The following is a 19,195-nucleotide window of genomic DNA, read 5'->3' on the forward strand; positions in this document are numbered from 1 at the left end:
CTCTAATTATAACCACAGTCCTGTGAGCGGTCCTTATTCTACCAGGCATCCCTAAAAGAACCTGCTCGTTGGGTGATACACTGTTTTTAAAGCAACTATTTTTGCAAGAGCATGGATTAAAATTCCTGCTGTTCACATCTTCTCATTAAATGCATTTTACATGCAAGGAAAAAAGAGAGAGAGAGAGAACAACTAATTAATTCCCCAAGTATGGTACATTTCTGATTGTGTAAAAAATATCCAGCTATTTCTTGCATGGTAGAAAGACGAAATAAATTGTGTTAGTTTAGCCCAAGGTTATATGTAATCTTACTTGTATTTTAAAATAAAAACCTTAGTAAAGTCATATTGCTTTACTCACACACTTGAGAAAAATCCATTACCATTCCATCCAATCCAATCCAACAAGTTAATCTTGTGAATCAGTGCATGTCCCCCTTAACTACGGTATTCAGATGTTTTGGTATACACTCTTGAATTTTCTTTGGCAAGAAATATCGCAATATACTTAAAGTCAGAAAACATACCATAACTGAAATATGTGATTTTCCAGAAATATTTGTGTTACAGAAAAAATCATTTTAACTGCTGCCACTATTAATTATACTTTTACACTTGTTTACCAAAACCCAAATAAAACAATGTACAATTTATGTTAATAAATTTTGTATCAGCACCAACAACATCCATTTTTAAGTAATTTCTAAGTTATTCTCTGAAATGCAGACTATCAGTCTTGTACCTGAAGCACTCCTCCTCCTGCTGCTGTGGGAAGCACCTCCTCTGCATAGTTGCTAAGTTTATTTCCATTGGACAAATAAACTCTCTGAGCAGTATCTCAACTTCAAGTGGAACTTGGTTAAATACAGCATCTCTAAAATTTGGAAGTGCAAAGCGCTAGATTAAACAACTAACTGCCCTTCTAGAATCAGTGTATTGTTTATGATGTGTTATTGTGCAAAACAGGATGAAATTAGTCCTTCTGTATGACGAAACCAACAGTCTGTTCCCTGGCTGTTCTTAACTGCCACAAGCAGCCTCCTTGGCAAGGTTTCTGAAGTATTCTGAGTAAAGCACTTGCAACACCTTTAAAAATTCTAATTAATCTACTCCAGATATCACTGCATTTTTTTTCTACTTTTAAAATTCTATTACCTCTTTCTAGCAGATGGAGAACCCTTGAGCTCCCGCTAATATTGATACAAACTGCCAAGCTCAGCACTCTCTGGTACACAAGTGAAAGTACCTAGTACATGAAAAGTCAGCTAAGTCAAACAGAACAAATACCTACAGAGTGTTCTTTTCAGAAGAAAGTTTTCAGCAGATGAAGTATTTGAGAACAGAACTGAAAAAATACATAGGATGTTATAGATAAAGTGGTGCTACTCAGCTGAACTGACAGGCAAGTAAATTATTAGTAGCTAGGAGGAAGCTTCCAGTGGCTTTGGGAAGTCAGGGCTAGCAGAGGGAGAATTAACGCAAGGGCAGCTGCGTGAGCTCCTCTGACCCATTGTCTTGTCCACAAGAGCAGACGAAAGCAGTTACTCCATGGGAGAATAAGGGAAGCAAACAGCAACACTTTTACCTCAGTCTCCTCCAGCCTCCTCCAGCTTATGACTTGGCGGCTTCCAAAGGCACGGGCGCTTCTGTATGGAACCCTCAGGTCTCTCTGTGACCATGTCTAGTACACCCCTGTAACACTCACCAACATTTCGCATCCACAACAGCCTAGGGCAAGAACTTCCAGTGCCTAATTGCACGTTATGTGAAGAACCACATCCTTCGGTTTGACCTGCCAGCTTCATTCACCGTCACCTGACTCTTTTAGCAGAATAAGCAGTGAACAATCAGTCCCTATTGATCCTGCCATGATTTTAGACATTTCCATGTATCTCACCTGATTTTTTTCCAGTTTGGATACCTCACACTCTGTAGACATTTGTACAAAGCTGCGGCACACTTCTGTCATTTCTCCCTCTCTGAACAATTACAGGTTCCCACATACATTCTTTAAGGTGAGTGACACCAGGGTTGCAAACAGAGTCCAACATGCTCCATTAATTAATGGTAAGAATCAAGAAGCTGGGTACTGGAGTTGCGTTGGGTTACGCTGAAAGGGGAACGATGAGGACAAAGAGGGTTGCTAACAATCCTCTGGGCTGGCTTTGGAATCAGTTCGAACAATACACGGTTCTGACTTGGATGTAAAAGCAGGATGAATTGTGTGACATTTGCAGGTGACACTGATCAGAGGATGACTAAGAACCAGCAATGCAGCGTGGCTGGAAAGGGCCAGTCAGTTGTAGGCACACCAGTTTCAAATGTTTCCAGTTGATAATCAACACCATTGTCCAGTGAACTGAAGAGATTCAAGCAAAAATGCTGTGTAAATTCCAGACATTTTCTGATGTTCAAGAACGATTAATTTAAGCTGGTCAGCACAGAATGGAGTCTTGGACAAGCAAATGGGTCTCATGAAAGATTTTAAAAGTGTTGCCTGAATATAAAAATATGAAAGGAGATGGAATTTACAAGATGACGGATGTTGATTAAAAAGGCAGTATTAAGCCGGTGAAAAATATTGTTACAAGATAAATGGATATAAATTGAATATGAATGCATGATAGACAGGGAGAACGTTTCTAACTCTCAGGGGAAAAAGTCTTTAGATATCTTTCTGCTTTTTCTATAGTGGGGAAGGGAACGTAAATTGTTTCAAGATGGAATGTCTTAAGTTTACGGAAGGGAGGGCTAAAAGGACACAAAGGATACAGTGAAGGCAGAATGGCTCACATGGGAAAACAAATATTTATGACAAATAACTGGGGTGACAAGACAGAAGAGAAAAGACCCTGGTGGTAAGAAGAGGAAGGAGAAAGATACCAAACTTCCAGTGAAAGAAGTTAAGAGGTTTAAGTAGTAGGATTTCAGACATTATGCTTTTTTTTTTTTGCCTTTTTTTTTTCCCAGAAGGTAACTGAGATACGAAAAAATAAGATATTGCATCTCCTCTCGAGGAATCCGCAGGCACGTTACAGAAGGATTTGGGTCACCAGGGCCCCTGCTACACATAAAGATGCGGGAAGGAAGCATCTAGGGCACTGCATCCCCTCCTGGGCAGCATGTGGGTGTGGGAAGAGGAAAGCAGCCCAGACTGCGGGGCGAGCAGGCGGAGGGAGCTGCTGGGCTGCGCCTGCAATCGGTGCGTTGCCCCTTTAATTGTGTCCCCAGCCCTCGGGCGTCTCTGTCCAACGCCCACGTCAGCAAATACCTTTTGTTTCTCTCACGTTCGGGCTGCCAGGGCTCGGGGCTGCGCGACCAGCACGGCGCCGTGAGCCGCAGCGAGCCCCGCGCGGGGGCCGGGACCCCGCATCCTCCGCCTGCTCCTCCCGGCCGAGCGGCAGCCGCCCGCGGAACCCAGCCGGTGAGCGGCGGCTGCGCAGCCCCGCGCCGGCCGCTCGGAGCGGGCGCCGGGGCCGGGGGAGCCCGGAGCGGGCTGCGGCGAGCGACGTCCGTCGGCTCCGCCGCCCGCCGGGGCGCCGGCAGCCGCCGGGAGCCGCCGGGAGCCGCCGGCAGCCGCCGGGAGCCGCCGGGAGCGGGGGGCCGCCGGGCGGCCGGGCTGCGGAGCGGCGGCGAGAGCCGCGCGGGCGCCATTTGCAGCCCCGGGCGCGGCTGCAAGGAGCCGGGCGCGGCAACAAAGGGCTGCGCGGGAGCGGGCGGCGGGTGCGCGGCGAGGGGGGCCGCGCGGGGCGGGCTGGGGCGCTGCCGGCGCGGGGCGGCCGCGGGCAGCGGGAGCGGGGCCGCGCCGGGCACCGGGCACCGGGCGGCGGGGAGCGCCCGAGGCGCCGGCTGAGCGGGGAGCGGGAGCCGGGGCTCCGGGGGGGGCGAGCGGCTCGGGGGGGCTGCGGGCTCCGTGCCGAGCCGTGCCGCTGGGGAGCCGCAGCCGCCGGAGCGGCGTCGTGCCCGGTGCTGCCGCCCGCGCAGCCGGGAGGTGGCTCCGCGCCTGCCGGGCGGGGGCCCTGCGCCGCCGGGCGTCCCGGGCTGCCCGGGCGCGGGTGAGCGGCGACTGCCGGTGCCGGGGAGCCCGGCCGGGTGCGCTGCGGCCGCCCAGGGCTCGGCCGCCGGGTGCCCGCTCGTGGCGCCTTCGGCGGCGGGGAGCCGGGCCCGGGCGGCGCGGCAGCGGCACGCCGAGGACGGGGGCAGCGTCCGAGCTCGGCGGCCGGAGGGCTCCGCGGCGCCCGGGCTCCGGTCCGAGCGCTGCGCGGCTCCCGGCGGGCTGCGCGCATCCCGCATCCCTCGCGTGTCCGGGCGCCGCGCTGGAGCACAGACGTGGCTGCGAATAACGTGGTCAGGCGTACCGGGCTCTGCCATCCCTAGGGGTTTTTCTGTTTGAAAGAGGATGAATGATCGGGGATGTCGTAACTCAAATGGATTTATAATTTTAAGTCTATTTATATATTTATTTTTTTCAAAATATCTATAAAACTGCTTTTTGATGTCTTTTACGGAGTTGCACAATGCTGAGATCAAGGTTCTAATTTTTTTTTTTTAATATATTTCTTAGAGTGACTTGCATCTTGTCTGGAATGGAGATTTCTTCTCACCAGTTTCACCTCTTGCAGCAACTAAATGAGCAGCGCAGGCAGGACTTATTCTGTGACTGCAATATCCTGGTCGAGGGAAAGGTCTTTAAAGCACACCGAAATGTGCTGTTTGCCAGCAGCGGGTATTTCAAAATGCTCCTTTCACAGAGTTCGAAGGAAACTACTCAGCCAACGACAGCCACCTTCCAGGCCTTTTCTCCCGACACATTTACAGTTATCCTAGATTTTGTGTATTCAGGCAAACTGTCCCTCACCGGTCAGAATGTCATTGAAGTCATGTCGGCAGCTAGCTATCTTCAGATGACCGACGTTATCAGCGTGTGTAAAACGTTCATTAAGTCTTCGCTAGATATCAGTGAGAAGGAGAAGGATCGCTACTTCAGCCTGTCAGACAAAGAGGTAAATTCAAATGGCGTGGACCGATCCTGCTTGTATAGCGCTGGCTGGAGAGCAGAAAGCAGCCCCCCGCATTCCCACTTAAATCCAGATCAAGGGACATGCATGATGGGTGGAAACGCTTGGAGCAATTTCAACTACTATCCAGCTTCTCAAAGAAATGCACAGCAACAGCTGTCCAAACACGACCAAAGGCAGGATTCCATAAAGAAATCCCGGCACCTGGGACTACAGCAACCTTCTGACATTCCTCACTATAAATCAAGCAAACTGGAGGACAGGGCTGCTGAGCCTGCTGGCCACATTACTCAGTCTGAGGAGCAAGTTCAGATTGAAACAGAAGTTGAATCTCCTCATGTGGGATACCAGTACGGTCAAGGGTCTGATGTGATATCAAGAAGCTTGGCTGTGTCACAGCAGGAGCACGAATCACCCCGTTCTTCGAGTAAATCCAAGTCTTCAAAAGCAGATGAGCCGTATGCAAGCATGCCCTCAATTCTAGGTGTCATGGGAGGCTGGGCTGAAGGTAAGAGTTTCTTTTAACGCTGCAATCATCGGTTAATCATCTGGTGTCAGTGAGAAAATACACATTGCTGAAAGAGTGTGCGTTTACCAGAAATACATTTCCGTTTTCCAGAAATGTAAGCTTGGAAAGCGAAGCTCTGTTTTTCAGTAATTATGAATAAATGAAGTAAATGAATAAAGGAATAATTACGAAGGAATTAAATCAAACTAGTCTTTCAAAATATATAATCTTTAGTGTCTCTCCAGCTCTAGACTCATGATTATCTTGTTTTTTAAAGCTCATTTTAATATAGCTAATGGTCCACTCCTTTTCCTTTGTTGCATTCATGTGTAATTTATAGGAAAACACAAAATCTTTGTATTTGAAAAGACCTATGATATATTTTTTTTAAATAGGAGTGATTTTCTCTTCTGTTTCTGTTGCTTTTCATAACTAGAATACAGTTTCCTAGAGCATGACTAGATGTGTTATGACTTTTTTTTTTAAATCAAATTATTTCCTAACAGATGATCTGCCCAGGATGAGGTTCAAGTGCCCGTTCTGTACTCATGTGGTGAAAAGAAAAGCAGACCTAAAGCGTCACCTTCGCTGTCACACAGGAGAGCGCCCTTACCCTTGCGAGGCATGTGGGAAAAGATTTAGCAGGCTAGATCACCTAAGTAGCCATTTTCGAACAGTATGTATTTTTAGTAACTGCATGGTTTGTTTAATGTGTAAATCTGTCTTGGTATAATTAAACACAGTACAAGTGTATCTGGTTGATATATTGACTCCCATAAAGAAGAGGTAGTAGATAATTAAGCTGGTTTTGTTTAAGTCAATTAGAAGCATAATCCCTATGAGAGGGGATGCATTTCTTTGTTAATTGATGGTTTGCAAAGGCAGTGTGCTACGTAAGTCCTGTAATAGAGCTTAAGTGGACAATCACAGCACTCATGATTGTTTTATTTTTAAAGTTTGATGACTTCCTTGAAATGAGTTAATGCTACCACTTGATGCTACTCCAGCCCTACTTTTGTGATCTTAAAAAACACTTCTCTCTGGATAAAATATCAAATTTGTTCATTTCAATTTTCCCAGATTCATCAGGCTTGTAAACCTATCTGCAGAAAGTGTAAACGCCACGTGACTGAGCTAACAGGACAAGTGGTCCAAGAGGGGACAAGACGTTACAGACTCTGTAATGAGTGCTTGGCTGAAGCTGGCATAGACAGTATTCGCATTGACTTGGAGGCTGAAGCACCCCTTGAATTTCCAGCAGACGGGGATAAGGATTCCAGGTGGCACTATGGGGAAGACAACAGATCTGACGTGGAGATTGTGGAGGATGGGTCATCCGACTTGGTCATTCAGCAGGTTGATGACAGTGACGATGAAGCAGACGAAAAGGATGTAAAACCAAGCATTAGGTAGTTGCGAGATGAGCATTAGTACGTTCTCTGTTTTACAAGGAATTCCTGTCCTGACCATAAACCCTCCACCAGCCTGTTGTTATTGTACAAAGACTTATTGGTTTCTCTTGAACAGGTCCAGACTTGCATGTTTATGGACGTATCATCGGGTCCATTCTGAGTTTTGCTATCGAAATACCCATACTTTGCTTCACTAGAAATAACCCATTCTTGAATGAAATGATGGCTGAACACGGACGCTGACGTACTACATGGATAAAAGTCTACTACTTTTTGTAGTAGACAATGGGTCTCTTCTCAAAACCTCTTTCACGGGGGTAGGGTCTAAATACTTTTTAAAAAAAGAAGTCGCACACCATTGTAAATTATCCAATTTTTACACTTTTAGAGATGTTGGCTTTATATGTGGTATCTCCCAGTGATGAGAAAAGTCTAAGTACCCCACCACTGCCATCTCCACTGTAGAATATAAAGGCAACTGCTCTTCAGCATTCAGAAATGAAGATAATCTTCCATGAAATTTCATGAAGTCTTCACATTATGATTAGAAAAGCCAGGCAGAGAATTAAGAAAAAGTGTATAATTTTTTTTTTTTTTAGCGCATATATCTGGAAAAGCACTTTCTTGTAAAAATTATTCTAATAAGGAGAATCTTTATCAGATCATTCATTCAAGACTTATTTCCTTACAGGAAAATAAACACATGAATGCTAGTCCCAGTCAATGCATCAGAGATAAAGTGGTTATGAATATGGATCAGTAATTGATGCCAGTAGATGTTTTATTCATTCTGAAAATAGGGAACTCAGACTGGAGTGTGTTTTAATAGCCATTGGTAAATATACCTTTTTTTTTTTTTTTTATAAACATCTCAAATGTGGCAAAGCGGTGTGACTGGTAGCCCTGCATCCACAGTGTTGCCAATGCCAGCGGCATCTTCTCAATGCCAGCATGAACGAAACAATCCTGACAAGGTTACTTTGGCTGCTGTGTTCTCTCTTTGTTCCCTGTTTTATTCACCATTAATGGAGGCAGAGCCAACTTGTATAGCATGTATACTCTATCATTAGAAATGGAACTGATGACATTTTACATCTGAAACCATTGACTACTCTTGTTTGTATTGACCTACTCTCAATTTAAACTGGTGAGTTTTAAGATGGAGTCCTTATCGATTTATATATTCCCAAAGTCACCCAGTCACCAAGAGAACATATTCCAACCTTTTTCAGTCTGTGCTGTATGCCAGTGAAAAATACGTACTGAAAGTTCTAGACATCATATTTGTTTAACTTTACCTACAATTAGACTACAAGAGATGAGATGATTGATGTTGAAGAAAGTTTCCTTTTAAAACAAAATTAAGTCACTTTGTTTTCTAACTTGGTGAGTTCTGCTTAACCAGCACCACAAAGAGGAGAGGAGGAGAAGTATGCTGCTGGATGGTTTTACTCGGCATTTTCTTGGACAGAAATGAGTTTTACTAGTCTTCATGTTGTGATCATTGTACTTGATCGGTACACGCTTAGAAAGCTTTGTCTTTTTTTTTTTTTTAACAATTTTGTAAGCATGTTTGGCTGAAACCTGGGGTTAATTACAGAGCAATTTCATATATAAACACTATATAATCTCTTTCCCAGGGACAGCTAAAAAGTCACTATTTTATTTTTATTTCTGTAAAAACTGTATAGCCTTGTTATTATCGTTATCAGAGTGTGCAGCATTTTCTTACCAGGCTGCAGATGGCCAGCCTAGGTGCCTCACAACTGAGAGCTGGAGCACATCCCAAGTTGACGGTGCAAGCACTAAGCACCTCCCTCAAACATGCAGGGTGTCGAGCAGCACCCAGTCTGTTTGTTCCAAGGAGACCGTTCTTTTTCCATTTGTCCAGTTGGGAAGTGATATTTCATTGCTCCTACAGAAATTACTGTCCATTGGCTTAGACATGGGGGGAGAGGAGGAGAAAGGGGAGAATTTACCAAACTTTCTGATGAGGTGTATGAAAACACCTTGTCCAAACAAATTTGCCTTGATTTTATGTTTCCCTTTGCTCAGCAGTCCACAAAATGGACTTGACATGAAAACAGCTAGTTATTTTCTTGGAGCTTATTACTCCTAAAATTCATAATATTAAATGGTTAAGAAATATTCCACAGGCAACCATAACTAAATCAAATATAGAACAAAGAAATATATAAAGGAATACAGAATAACTTCAATCAATTGCAAATTTCGAGAGAAAATGCTTGTCAAAATAGAATTTAATAGATTTTTCATTTCCCTTTAAATTAAGCAGTATGCACAATAAATGCTAGGTACCAGTGCCTGCTGTCCCAGAATACAAAGTAACTGGGATTAGTCTCGCCTGTGTCTGGGGACTGATTAAGGGGAAGGGGAAATACAGTGTCACTCTAGGCCTGAAATCTTAACTGCCAACTGCAAAGGTGAGACTATTATGTGTTCTTGTATACCTGAGGGAGTTTTTAGAAGCAAAGGGATTTCTGGATCAATACTCAATTTAATTAGATATTGTAAATCTAAGAATAGTGAGGACCAGATGGTTCAGAAAAAAGATGTGAAGTGGCTATAGTGGGCAAATGGAACAATCTATCCATATGAAGACATTAAGTGTAGGCAAATTAATTGCTGATTTGCCTTGGCAAACAAGGGTTTTTACTGCTTTTATACGTTGTTATTCTCAAATAGCATACTTAAATATTTGTAGTCATTTTTAAAGTATCTTATTAAGCTTGGAGTTTTAGCCCAAGACTGCGATACCCACAGGTCAGTTATGTTTTATATTTTAAAAAGGTTACCATTTTTACATTTGTTGCTTTAATTTCAGTTGTTCCGTTATTTTTGTATTACAAGACAAGATAAACGTTAAGTGCCTTATGTTTTCTATGTCCTTCATTTTACATAGCCAGTCATGTATTTTTGCTTGTTTTTCTTTAAATGAAATTAACCCTATTTTGTTTTCTTTTAATCTCCTTGCATTGCCTCTGATAACTGTCTTCATACTCTTGTCAGGCTCACAGGCTGCTCATTAGCAGAAGTAACGTTTTCTTTTCTTTCTCCGAGGAGGAAAGCAAAGAGCATAAAGGATTGTTCCCACAGAATTTAATTTACCTGACAATAACTGTTTTGAATGATGCTTTTAGAACTTTGTCAGGTCACAAGAAAGACAGCTGATTTTATCTTTAGATGCTAGAGAAGGCTGTATAGGACTGTATTGACTTCTGCTGATATTGATCCATTCAGATTCTGTTTCCGTACTGCCGCTGTACATCCAAGTCAAAGTTTGGGAGGTTTAAATTGTAGTGCGGCATTGGAACAGGCAGTTCAGAGAGCAGCCTCCTGGATCGCTGCCCTTGAAGGTGTTCCAGACTTGGCTAGACAAAGCATGGCTGATCCAAGCCGACATTGGTGCTAGCCTTCTTCCTCTGGGAGGTGGGACTGGAGACGCTCAGAGCTCTCCTATGACCAGCAGTTCTATGATTGCTGATTTTTGCTATTATTTTCATTTTTCCTTGTACATTTTTCATCTTCATCATGACTCTTTCTGATTGCTTTGAATGTTCTTAAGTGCTACTTCTTAATGCATATTTTGATTCTTCACTGGTTTTCAATATGCCTTTCTCTTGTCTTCTGCTTTTCCATTCCTTGTTTACTCTGATTAGGTGGTGGGTGTCAACTTCAAGAAACATTCCTCTTATACATCTATTTTTCTGTGCAATCCTGGGTTCCTTGTCCCTTTCCTCCATCTGTACTTTGTCATTGAAAGACTGCCTCTGTTTACTTGGTTTGTGTTTATTGTGTTCACAAAATCACAGTCAAGAGTAAAGACATAGATTCATCATCCTCCATTTAGTGTCTCAGCTTTAACTATCTTATTTTCTGGCAGCTACCTTGCTGTTCTTTAAAAAGCTGAAACATGGAATCAAAAACATTTTCCTTCTGTTTCAGGTAATTCATGAACAATTCCTCATGCCAGGTACACCTATGATTTATGTGATACTTGATTTTGTTTTCTCCTTCAACTGCTGCATAAATATCATACCCCAAATTTTTGTTTTCCATTAAATTATCTAAAGTTATTTATTTATTATCCCAAAAAAAAGACACTTGTCTTTTTCTTAAAGGTTTAGGAAGACAGGCTTTCAGCTGTTATTTTCACAATTAATACCAAAAAAATACCCAAAAGCTCAAAATGAATGTCCCTTTCCAACCAGTTGGTATATATTCGATTCCAGTTCTGAAGAACTGAGATGAAAAAAAAATGCAAATATATTTATTTAGTGTGAGCTATGAAAATATTTGAGAGCCCCAGAGATCTCTGTAGCAGAAAAATTGATTAGATACTGACAGTGACTGCTGCATGTATAATCCTTTCTTTACTCCCGGCTCTTCAGAAGAAATACGCCATCCTCCACGATTTTGGCACTCTTTTTCAATTTTTCAATGAAAATTTATATATATATATATATAAATAATTCTGCTGGATGTACAACTATTATGGAATATATTCCATTTCTTCCCTGAAGCATCTGGTCACTGTCAGAGATTATTCCATTCCCTAGCTATGCCAATGTCTACATTTCTTATATTTTGGTTTCTATAGTCTGCAGAAGTACTTGGCTTTGAACTTCAGATAGCCTAAACAGGGGCTAATAGCACTATATCTTCAGCTCCATTTATTATTTAAATTGACCTTGATGAAGCTGAAAAATGCCTGACCTGCCATCTGGCTACAGCTGAATCAAGGACTGTTCCTGGATCCCTCTCTGACAGTCATTAGCATCTGTTAGCATACAACAGTGCTATATAGCTCAGTATCTATCTAAAAATCTCAACTGCTGAGGGTTAGCAGAGTTAAGGGAGGATTATAGCTGTTTTTATTTATTTTTTAAACTAAGTCTTTAGGTTAAAGTTAGCAGTCAGACTAGCATAAGCACATGTGCTCAGGGTTTATTTAATGAATTTACAACTTCATTAGAAACGATAACAGTGGACTGCAGAGGCCAGCAGTCTACATATACGATCTGGTTAAGCTGGCAGTGGGGACTTCTAATAATTTGCAAGGTAGAGAAACATGAGTTATAAACCCAGAATAGTTACTTCTACATTCCTTTTAAGCTTCTACATGGATAAGTGCAGCAGAATTGTAAGGGCAGTAGTTCCATATTCTAGTACAGACATTCCAGCACCACCTTGTTGATTTTTCTGAAATATCTCAGAGAAGTCTGAAGTCGATTTGAAGGTTGCTATTAGTTGGAAGGCAGCATAAATGAGAACGAAAGGAGAAAAAAAAAACCTAATTCTAGCAAAAAGGGCTGAGTTTTGAAACAAAGAGTCATAATCATCTAGTCCTTGCCTGCAGACATTCAGTGTAGTTGTTCCATTAGGTAGCAGGGTCACTATAACATAGATTTCTGTGCATCAACACACATTTTTGCATCACAAATGTTAAACACAGGACAAAAGAAATTTTAAGGAAGAGCTGGGAAGAGTTGAAGGAAAAACATTTCTGTCTCCTGGTCTAGCTGTTGTACTAAATGAAACCCTAATGAAGTTCTATGTCACATTCCAATATGATTTTTTTTTAAACTGTGAAAATGGCAATTGTTCTTTTACCCTGTTCTAAATGAGCCTAACTGAGGAGGGTGCTATACCAGACGACCTCCAGAGGTCCCTTCTCAAAATTATTTGACGATGTCAAGCAACAAGATTGAAACAGTCTTCGAACAGGCATCCTGATTATTTTATCCACGTGGAAGAGGAAGAAAATATCTGTACTGTTGCACCCCCACTTGCAGTACGTTGGTTTTGGATGTCCTCCATTGTTTGAATACAAAACTTTCCTATTATAAAAATGCTGCTGTATTGAGTAACACAATATATCCTACTGCACAGAACTACAAATATTTCCCATTCAGGTGGCGCCTTCCTTCTACACACAAAAGCTATCTAGCCGTGCCGCTAACAATAGCAGCGCATTGTACACGGTAAGGTAGCGGGCCTCCTGGGCAGCATGTGGGTGTGGGAAGAGGAAAGCAGCCCAGACTGCGGGGCGAGCAGGCGGAGGGAGCTGCTGGGCTGCGCCTGCAATCGGTGCGTTGCCCCTTTAATTGTGTCCCCAGCCCTCGGGCGTCTCTGTCCAACGCCCACGTCAGCAAATACCTTTTGTTTCTCTCACGTTCGGGCTGCCAGGGCTCGGGGCTGCGCGACCAGCACGGCGCCGTGAGCCGCAGCGAGCCCCGCGCGGGGGCCGGGACCCCGCATCCTCCGCCTGCTCCTCCCGGCCGAGCGGCAGCCGCCCGCGGAACCCAGCCGGTGAGCGGCGGCTGCGCAGCCCCGCGCCGGCCGCTCGGAGCGGGCGCCGGGGCCGGGGGAGCCCGGAGCGGGCTGCGGCGAGCGACGTCCGTCGGCTCCGCCGCCCGCCGGGGCGCCGGGAGCCGCCGGGAGCCGCCGGGAGCCGCCGGGAGCCGCCGGGAGCCGCCGGGAGCCGCCGGGAGCCGCCGGGAGCCGCCGGGAGCGGGGGGCCGCCGGGCGGCCGGGCTGCGGAGCGGCGGCGAGAGCCGCGCGGGCGCCATTTGCAGCCCCGGGCGCGGCTGCAAGGAGCCGGGCGCGGCAACAAAGGGCTGCGCGGGAGCGGGCGGCGGGTGCGCGGCGAGGGGGGCCGCGCGGGGCGGGCTGGGGCGCTGCCGGCGCGGGGCGGCCGCGGGCAGCGGGAGCGGGGCCGCGCCGGGCACCGGGAGCCGGGGCTGCCGGGGGGGGGGCCTGCGGGCTCCACGCCGTGCCGAGCCGTGCCGTGCCGTGCCGCTGGGGAGCCGCAGCCGCGCCTGGCGGGCGGGGGCCCTGCGCCGCCGGGCGTCTCCGGCTGCCGGGGTCGAGCGGCCGGGGCGCGGATGAGCGGCGGCAGCCTCTGCCGGGACCGGGGGAGCCCGGCCGGGTGCTGGGAGAGGCGCTGCCCGCGGCTGGCCGCGCACGGCAGGGACCCGCACCCGGAGCGCGGCAGTCCGTGCTGCTGAAGGGCGGACTGGGTTTTGTCCTGTCTGTGAATCCTTTCCCGTCTTCTCGGATGCAATCTTGAACTTTCAGGTTATGCGCTATTCTTGCCGAGGCATCTTTTCACCTCTTTTAGAGTTGTTTAATGTACTCGGCTATATTATGCGGGGCGCGGAGGTGGAGCTATATGGGGCATGTGATGATGCGTACAGCTTTCATGTTTTTAAAGATAGTGCTCATCTCTTAAAATAGGATTCAGCAACATCGATTTAGTTTAGATTGTCATGATTATGCTTTTTTTTTTTTTTAGAGCAAGATTTCCTGTTACTCCCTCACTGGAATGGAGATTTCTTCCCATCAGTTTCACCTCCTAGAGCAGTTAAATGAGCAACGGAAGCAAGACTTATTTTGCGACTGCAGTATCCTGGTGGAGGGGAAGGTCTTCAAAGCACATCGAAATGTCCTGTTTGCCAGTAGTGGATATTTCAAAATGCTGCTTTCACAGAGTTCCAAGGACACGAGTCAGCCAACAATAGCTACTTTTGAGGTCTTCTCTCCAGAGACATTTATGGTTATCCTGGACTTTGTGTATTCAGGCATATTGCCTTTAACCGGTCAAAATGTGATCGAAGTCATGTCAGCTGCTAGCTATCTGCAGATGACAGATATTCTTAATGTCTGCAAGACATTCATTAAATCCTCTCTGGATATTAATGAAAAGGAAAAGGATCAATACCTTAGCCTTTCAGCCAAAAGTACCAACAGCGAACCTGCTCATCCAACTCTTTATCGGTCAAGGAGAAAAGCAAAGAGCAACCCAAGGCGTTCCTATTCGATTCCAGATGAAAAGGCTAATGTGGTGAATGAAAACTCGTGGAGTAGTTACAGCAGCTACCTGTCTTCACAGGTGATTCTTCAGCGGGCAGAAACACAGCTATCAAAGAGGGGCAGAAAACAGAGCTCAACGAGAAAGCGCCGAAAGCATCTAGGATTGTCCCAGACACGTGATTTTGGGCAGTGCAAATCAAACAAAGCCGAGCGGGCTGGCGAAGGTTGTAATGCATCAGACTCTAGCAACCTCTCTCGGGCTAGAGAGGAAGCTGAATTTGATGCTGAGAATGATGTTGCTCATGATGATTATGGATATAATCACGAATCAGAAGTAATACCGAAGAGGTGGTCTGTTGCTCAGCTAGAACAAGAACTTTCGCGAACTTCTCCTGAGTTCATGGAATTAAAAGCAGAAGAACTGTACACCTCAGTGCCCACAGTTTTAGGTGTAATGAGTAGTTGGAATGAAGGTAAAAATTATATATGATTTTGCAAAGTTGGTCTTTATTTAGTAGTCAGATGAGAGAATCTTGTGCGGCTGCTTGAGAACCAAAATGATGCCTAGTCTTACAGATTACTGACTTACTCTATTGTAGCGCCTGGCAGAATGAGAGGCTTTGAAGCTGGAACAGGGCAAGAGAATTAGAATCAGAGAGCTTGACCCAGGTATTCTGTAGTTAAAATAATACATGCCTGATTATTTGGACCTAAATGGAGCTTTATGAAGCCTAAAGGGTTCATAATTGACTCAGGGACCTGAAGGACTGAATCACCCTTGTAATGCCCCTGGTATCTGGCAGTAGTAGAGGTGTTCAGCCTGATCCTGTGCTCTTTACAAGAGAAGGTTCCTGGCATTGGTGCCGTGCTGCATTTCCCTTAAGGTGCAAACCAACCCAGAACTTCACGATCGCTTGCCCGCACTACATAAAGCGTCTAAGCTCTTGGTGAACTGGCAGCATGTGTCTGAGGTGGTGGAATGAAGTTGACAGGTATATTCTTACACATATTATTTTGGAAACTAATCTAATATACCTATAGTTTATAATAAAGGCATAATTTTAAGACTTTAAAATCCTGCTATACTACAGAGATTACAAATACCTAATTTCTGAAGTATTAGCTGATGCAAGAGTCAGCTATAATATACATTGTCATCCATGTATTCATGATCATCTGTATGTCTAAAATTAAACACCTGGAATAAGGAAGACTATATCATCAAATGCCGAACATATTCAGTACGAAATACTGTTTTCTAGGGATTATATTTTGTGATTTATTTTTTTTTATGTAGTGACAAACCAGAGGAAAAATGACCTGCTGCTTATTTAAGCTTAAAAATAACCAAACTGCTGTGTAAAGAAAGACTGTGGTGTTTGACGTGTTAACCTGTGTTTCTCCGTGACAGATGACCTACCTCGGATGCGATTCAAGTGCCCCTTCTGTACGCACACGGTGAAACGACGCGCAGACCTGAAGCGACATCTTCGGTGTCACACAGGGGAGCGACCGTACCCGTGCGAAGCGTGTGGGAAGAGATTCACTCGACTGGAGCATTTACGTAACCACTTCCAAACGGTACGCCATGTCAACAGGAGATTCAGCCTAGGAAAGAAAGCCCAAGATTTCACTGCTACCAGCTGTTCGGTCATTTCTATAACTAGTACCAGAAAAGCATCCTAGCTGCGTATCAACTTCAATTATTCAGTATTTACATTGGAAAATTTGATTTTTACCTTTACTTTTTAGAACAATCCAGTGAATTTTCCTTTTTTCTTTTATTTAAAAAATAAAAATAAAAAAACTGTCTTTGGTTGAGCACTGACCTTTTTAAATTTTAAATCTCTTTTTAGATACATCAAGCCGGCAAACTTATCTGCAGAAAATGCAAGCGGCACGTAACTGACCTAACAGGATGTGTTGTTCAGCAAGGAACAAGACGCTACAGACTGTGCCATAAGTGTCTAGCAGAAGCTAATTTTGACAGCAACCCTGACGATTTAGATGCAGAACATTCTCCTGTCACCCCCACAGGAAACAAACATTCCAGTTGGGCTTTGGAAGAGGAACACAAATCAGATGATGAAACAGTGGAGGAAGAACCGTATAACTTGGTTGTCCGACGTGTTAATGATGATACTCCGAATGAGGCAGATGAAAAGGTGAAACCAAATCTTAGGTAGATATATTTGTATATTTGTTATTGCTGTATTCAAGATTAAATTACTTGTGTTCTACCAACTAATGCTGGTTTATTAGTTCATTAAATATTGTTAAAGTTATGTCGTAAGAAACAAAATAGGGCTACGAACAAGTTGCTTTGTACTCACAGACACACAACAGCGTAACTACTTCTAAACATCATCCAGAAATTACTTATTATCTGGAAACTATTTAGAAAAATTGCTTTATATTTCTTCAAAGACTTACACAGAGCTCCTGTTCATAATGAAAGTATAAACTATTTTACAGTTCCACAAGGAAGATTCTATACTACACAGATTTAAAAAAAAAAGATAATTTGCTTTGAAAAAGTCTTACAAAAGCATCTAAGAAAAGTAAAACAGTTTTGCTGACACTGTAATTAACATGTATATACACTTAAACTTCCTAAGAAAGGAGTAAACAAATAGAATTCTTCCTGCTGTACTGCAGCTTTGTTTTCTGATTGATCTGTTTCTTATAGTTCTGAAAAGCATGAATCATTTTAAAGAATAAACACTGCCATACAGAGCAGAATAATGAACAGCACATCTGTAGTGGATTTCCATAGTATGAGTTTGCCTTTTCAGATATGAAGTTTTTTTGTACTGTGAATTTTAAGCAAAGATAAACTAACATGGTTCCAAGGAAATAAAAGCACAATCACTGGAAGTACAGTTCTCAGCTTTCTTCCATTTTTTTCAGGACCGGTGCAAGATTTGCTTAAACTCTCGTCTATCTTATGCTAAAATACTACAGAGGACAAGCCTCTTTAATTTCAATGGGACACATCATGTAGCTATTTTAGAAAAGCTATTCTACTTACATATAAAAAAAAAATAGGATGCTCAAAGGCTACTTGACCAAACAATAAAAATTATAAACAATTTCCCTTAGAGTTTAAGCAACCTTTGCACTTCTGGAGTCTTCAGTTTTAGTAATGATATTCTTTTTGCAGTCTTACTCTTTCTGAGTAAGAGAACCACCACTCCCTAGAGAAACTGAAAATGGTTAGTGATTTTTTTTCTAAAGGTGAAGTGAAAAAATATAAGCTTTTTGGACTGAGTAGAGATCTAATGGCATTAACAATGGGAACTCTTGATAAAGAACCGCTGTTTGTTCTCATGTCTCTTTTTTATTCCACTTTTCCTTAGAAAGCAAGGTTAGCAGGACCTGTAGCTTAAGGTTACTGACAAACGAGCAAAAATTCCCCGTGTAGAATTTAGGAGCAGTTATACAGATTCAAGGTTCTGTCTCCACTAGTTGTCATTAGCAGATAACTACGGAAAAGTGAGAAGAGGACAACCCTGTATAAGAATTCCCTAATGCTCTCCCTGACTCCAGACATTTTCAGTTTAGGGGATTTTCTTAATTTAGGATTTAGCACATCTAGCAATCACCAACACGTCTCTTTTAAGTACTGCCCCACTCTACCCTTAGACTCATCTATACTTACATCAACAGTATCCATTAGCAAACACCTCCACAGGTTTAGCGTGCCTGTGTAAAACCCTGTCCTTTGAACCACTCCCAGAACTGCCACTACTGCCTCCAGCTGATCTCACAGGGACTGCACATGAAAAGCTTTCTCAACTAACAGCAAAAAAGGGAGGTTTTGCTGTTGAAGCACGTTTACGAAGTAACTGCTTGCAGGTAGTGTTGAGCTGGGCTCCAGCTGGGTAAGAATATGGCCAGCTGAGAAAACACCTGCTTACTGAGGCCTGTCACTCCTGCAGCTGTTAAAATGGAGAATTTAAGACCTGTTTTACAGTATTTAAATATTGAAAAAAATAAATGAGTAACAATTAAGTGCTTTTCTATTAAGTTCCTGTCAGCATCTGTAACAGCAGAGCGGTTTATGGTGTCACTACAGGTTGTGACTGATGGCGTACATGGCCTTTTAGCACTACCAAGTTAAAGTTTAACTGCATTAACGTCCCTTCTATCGTTTTCAGTGGGGAAAAAAAAAAAGGAAAGGGGGTAAAAGGAAACCCCAACCTCTCCCCCCTGCACCCACCTCACGGCCCCACACTCGCCTCAGGCGCTGTGGAGATCAAAACCACCTCACACTCGACGCCCGATTGGCTAACCGCGGTCACCTGACCCAGCCAGCCAATAAGGTGTCAAAGCCGCTGCTGAGGGGCGGTAGCGGCGCTGGGCCGGGTGAGGGGTCGGAGCGGTGACCCCGAGCCTGCCCTGGCTGCCACTGGGGGCTC

At 44.2% G+C, this 19,195-nt stretch overlaps 2 protein-coding genes across 7 annotated transcripts; both read left to right on the forward strand.

Annotated features, from left to right (window-relative positions):
• Positions 1 to 3,107: 3,107 nt before the first annotated feature.
• ZBTB8A (zinc finger and BTB domain containing 8A) lies at positions 3,108 to 9,830 on the forward strand. 4 transcript variants are annotated; one of them, XM_083810028.1, is made up of 4 exons: positions 3,108 to 3,202; positions 4,565 to 5,526; positions 6,033 to 6,202; positions 6,607 to 9,830. In XM_083810028.1, the coding sequence occupies exons 1-4, from the start codon at positions 3,123 to 3,125 to the stop codon at positions 6,937 to 6,939; spliced, it is 1,545 nt and encodes a 514-aa protein (XP_083666154.1). In that variant the 5' UTR covers positions 3,108 to 3,122; the 3' UTR covers positions 6,940 to 9,830. The 4 variants fall into 4 exon arrangements, with proteins under 4 accessions (XP_083666154.1, XP_083666157.1, XP_083666155.1 ...); XM_083810031.1 differs by lacking the exon at positions 3,108 to 3,202 and adding an exon at positions 3,210 to 3,424 and having other exon boundaries at positions 6,033 to 6,148; XM_083810029.1 differs by lacking the exon at positions 3,108 to 3,202 and adding an exon at positions 3,213 to 3,424.
• Positions 9,831 to 13,119: 3,289 nt separating this feature from the next.
• Positions 13,120 to 17,646, forward strand: LOC310886019 (zinc finger and BTB domain-containing protein 8A-like). Of its 3 annotated transcripts, none has more exons than XM_083810039.1 (4): positions 13,120 to 13,271; positions 14,257 to 15,247; positions 16,186 to 16,355; positions 16,631 to 17,646. In XM_083810039.1, exons 2-4 carry the CDS (start codon positions 14,287 to 14,289, stop codon positions 16,958 to 16,960), a joined length of 1,461 nt encoding a protein of 486 aa, XP_083666165.1. In that variant the 5' UTR covers positions 13,120 to 13,271; positions 14,257 to 14,286; the 3' UTR covers positions 16,961 to 17,646. The 3 variants fall into 3 exon arrangements, with proteins under 3 accessions (XP_083666165.1, XP_083666166.1, XP_083666167.1); XM_083810040.1 differs by lacking the exon at positions 13,120 to 13,271 and adding an exon at positions 13,454 to 13,600; XM_083810041.1 differs by lacking the exon at positions 13,120 to 13,271 and adding an exon at positions 13,760 to 14,039.
• Positions 17,647 to 19,195: the final 1,549 nt, after the last annotated feature.

This window comes from Anser anser, assembly GCF_964211835.1.
Source record: "Anser anser genome assembly, chromosome: 24".
Taxonomy (NCBI): domain Eukaryota; kingdom Metazoa; phylum Chordata; class Aves; order Anseriformes; family Anatidae; genus Anser; species Anser anser.

Bases quoted from the DNA above. Each gene is read 5' to 3' on its own strand.
- LOC310886019 (XM_083810039.1), top strand. From the start codon at position 14,287: ATGGAGATTTCTTCCCATCAGTTTCACCTCCTAGAGCAGTTAAATGAG. The intron at 15,248-16,185 runs GTAAAAATTATA...TCTCCGTGACAG, and splicing joins AATGAGTAGTTGGAATGAAG to ATGACCTACCTCGGATGCGA. The intron at 16,356-16,630 runs GTACGCCATGTC...ATCTCTTTTTAG, and splicing joins TACGTAACCACTTCCAAACG to ATACATCAAGCCGGCAAACT.
- ZBTB8A (XM_083810028.1), top strand. From the start codon at position 3,123: ATGTGGGTGTGGGAAGAGGAAAGCAGCCCAGACTGCGGGGCGAGCAGG. The intron at 5,527-6,032 runs GTAAGAGTTTCT...ATTTCCTAACAG, and splicing joins CATGGGAGGCTGGGCTGAAG to ATGATCTGCCCAGGATGAGG. The intron at 6,203-6,606 runs GTATGTATTTTT...CAATTTTCCCAG, and splicing joins TAAGTAGCCATTTTCGAACA to ATTCATCAGGCTTGTAAACC.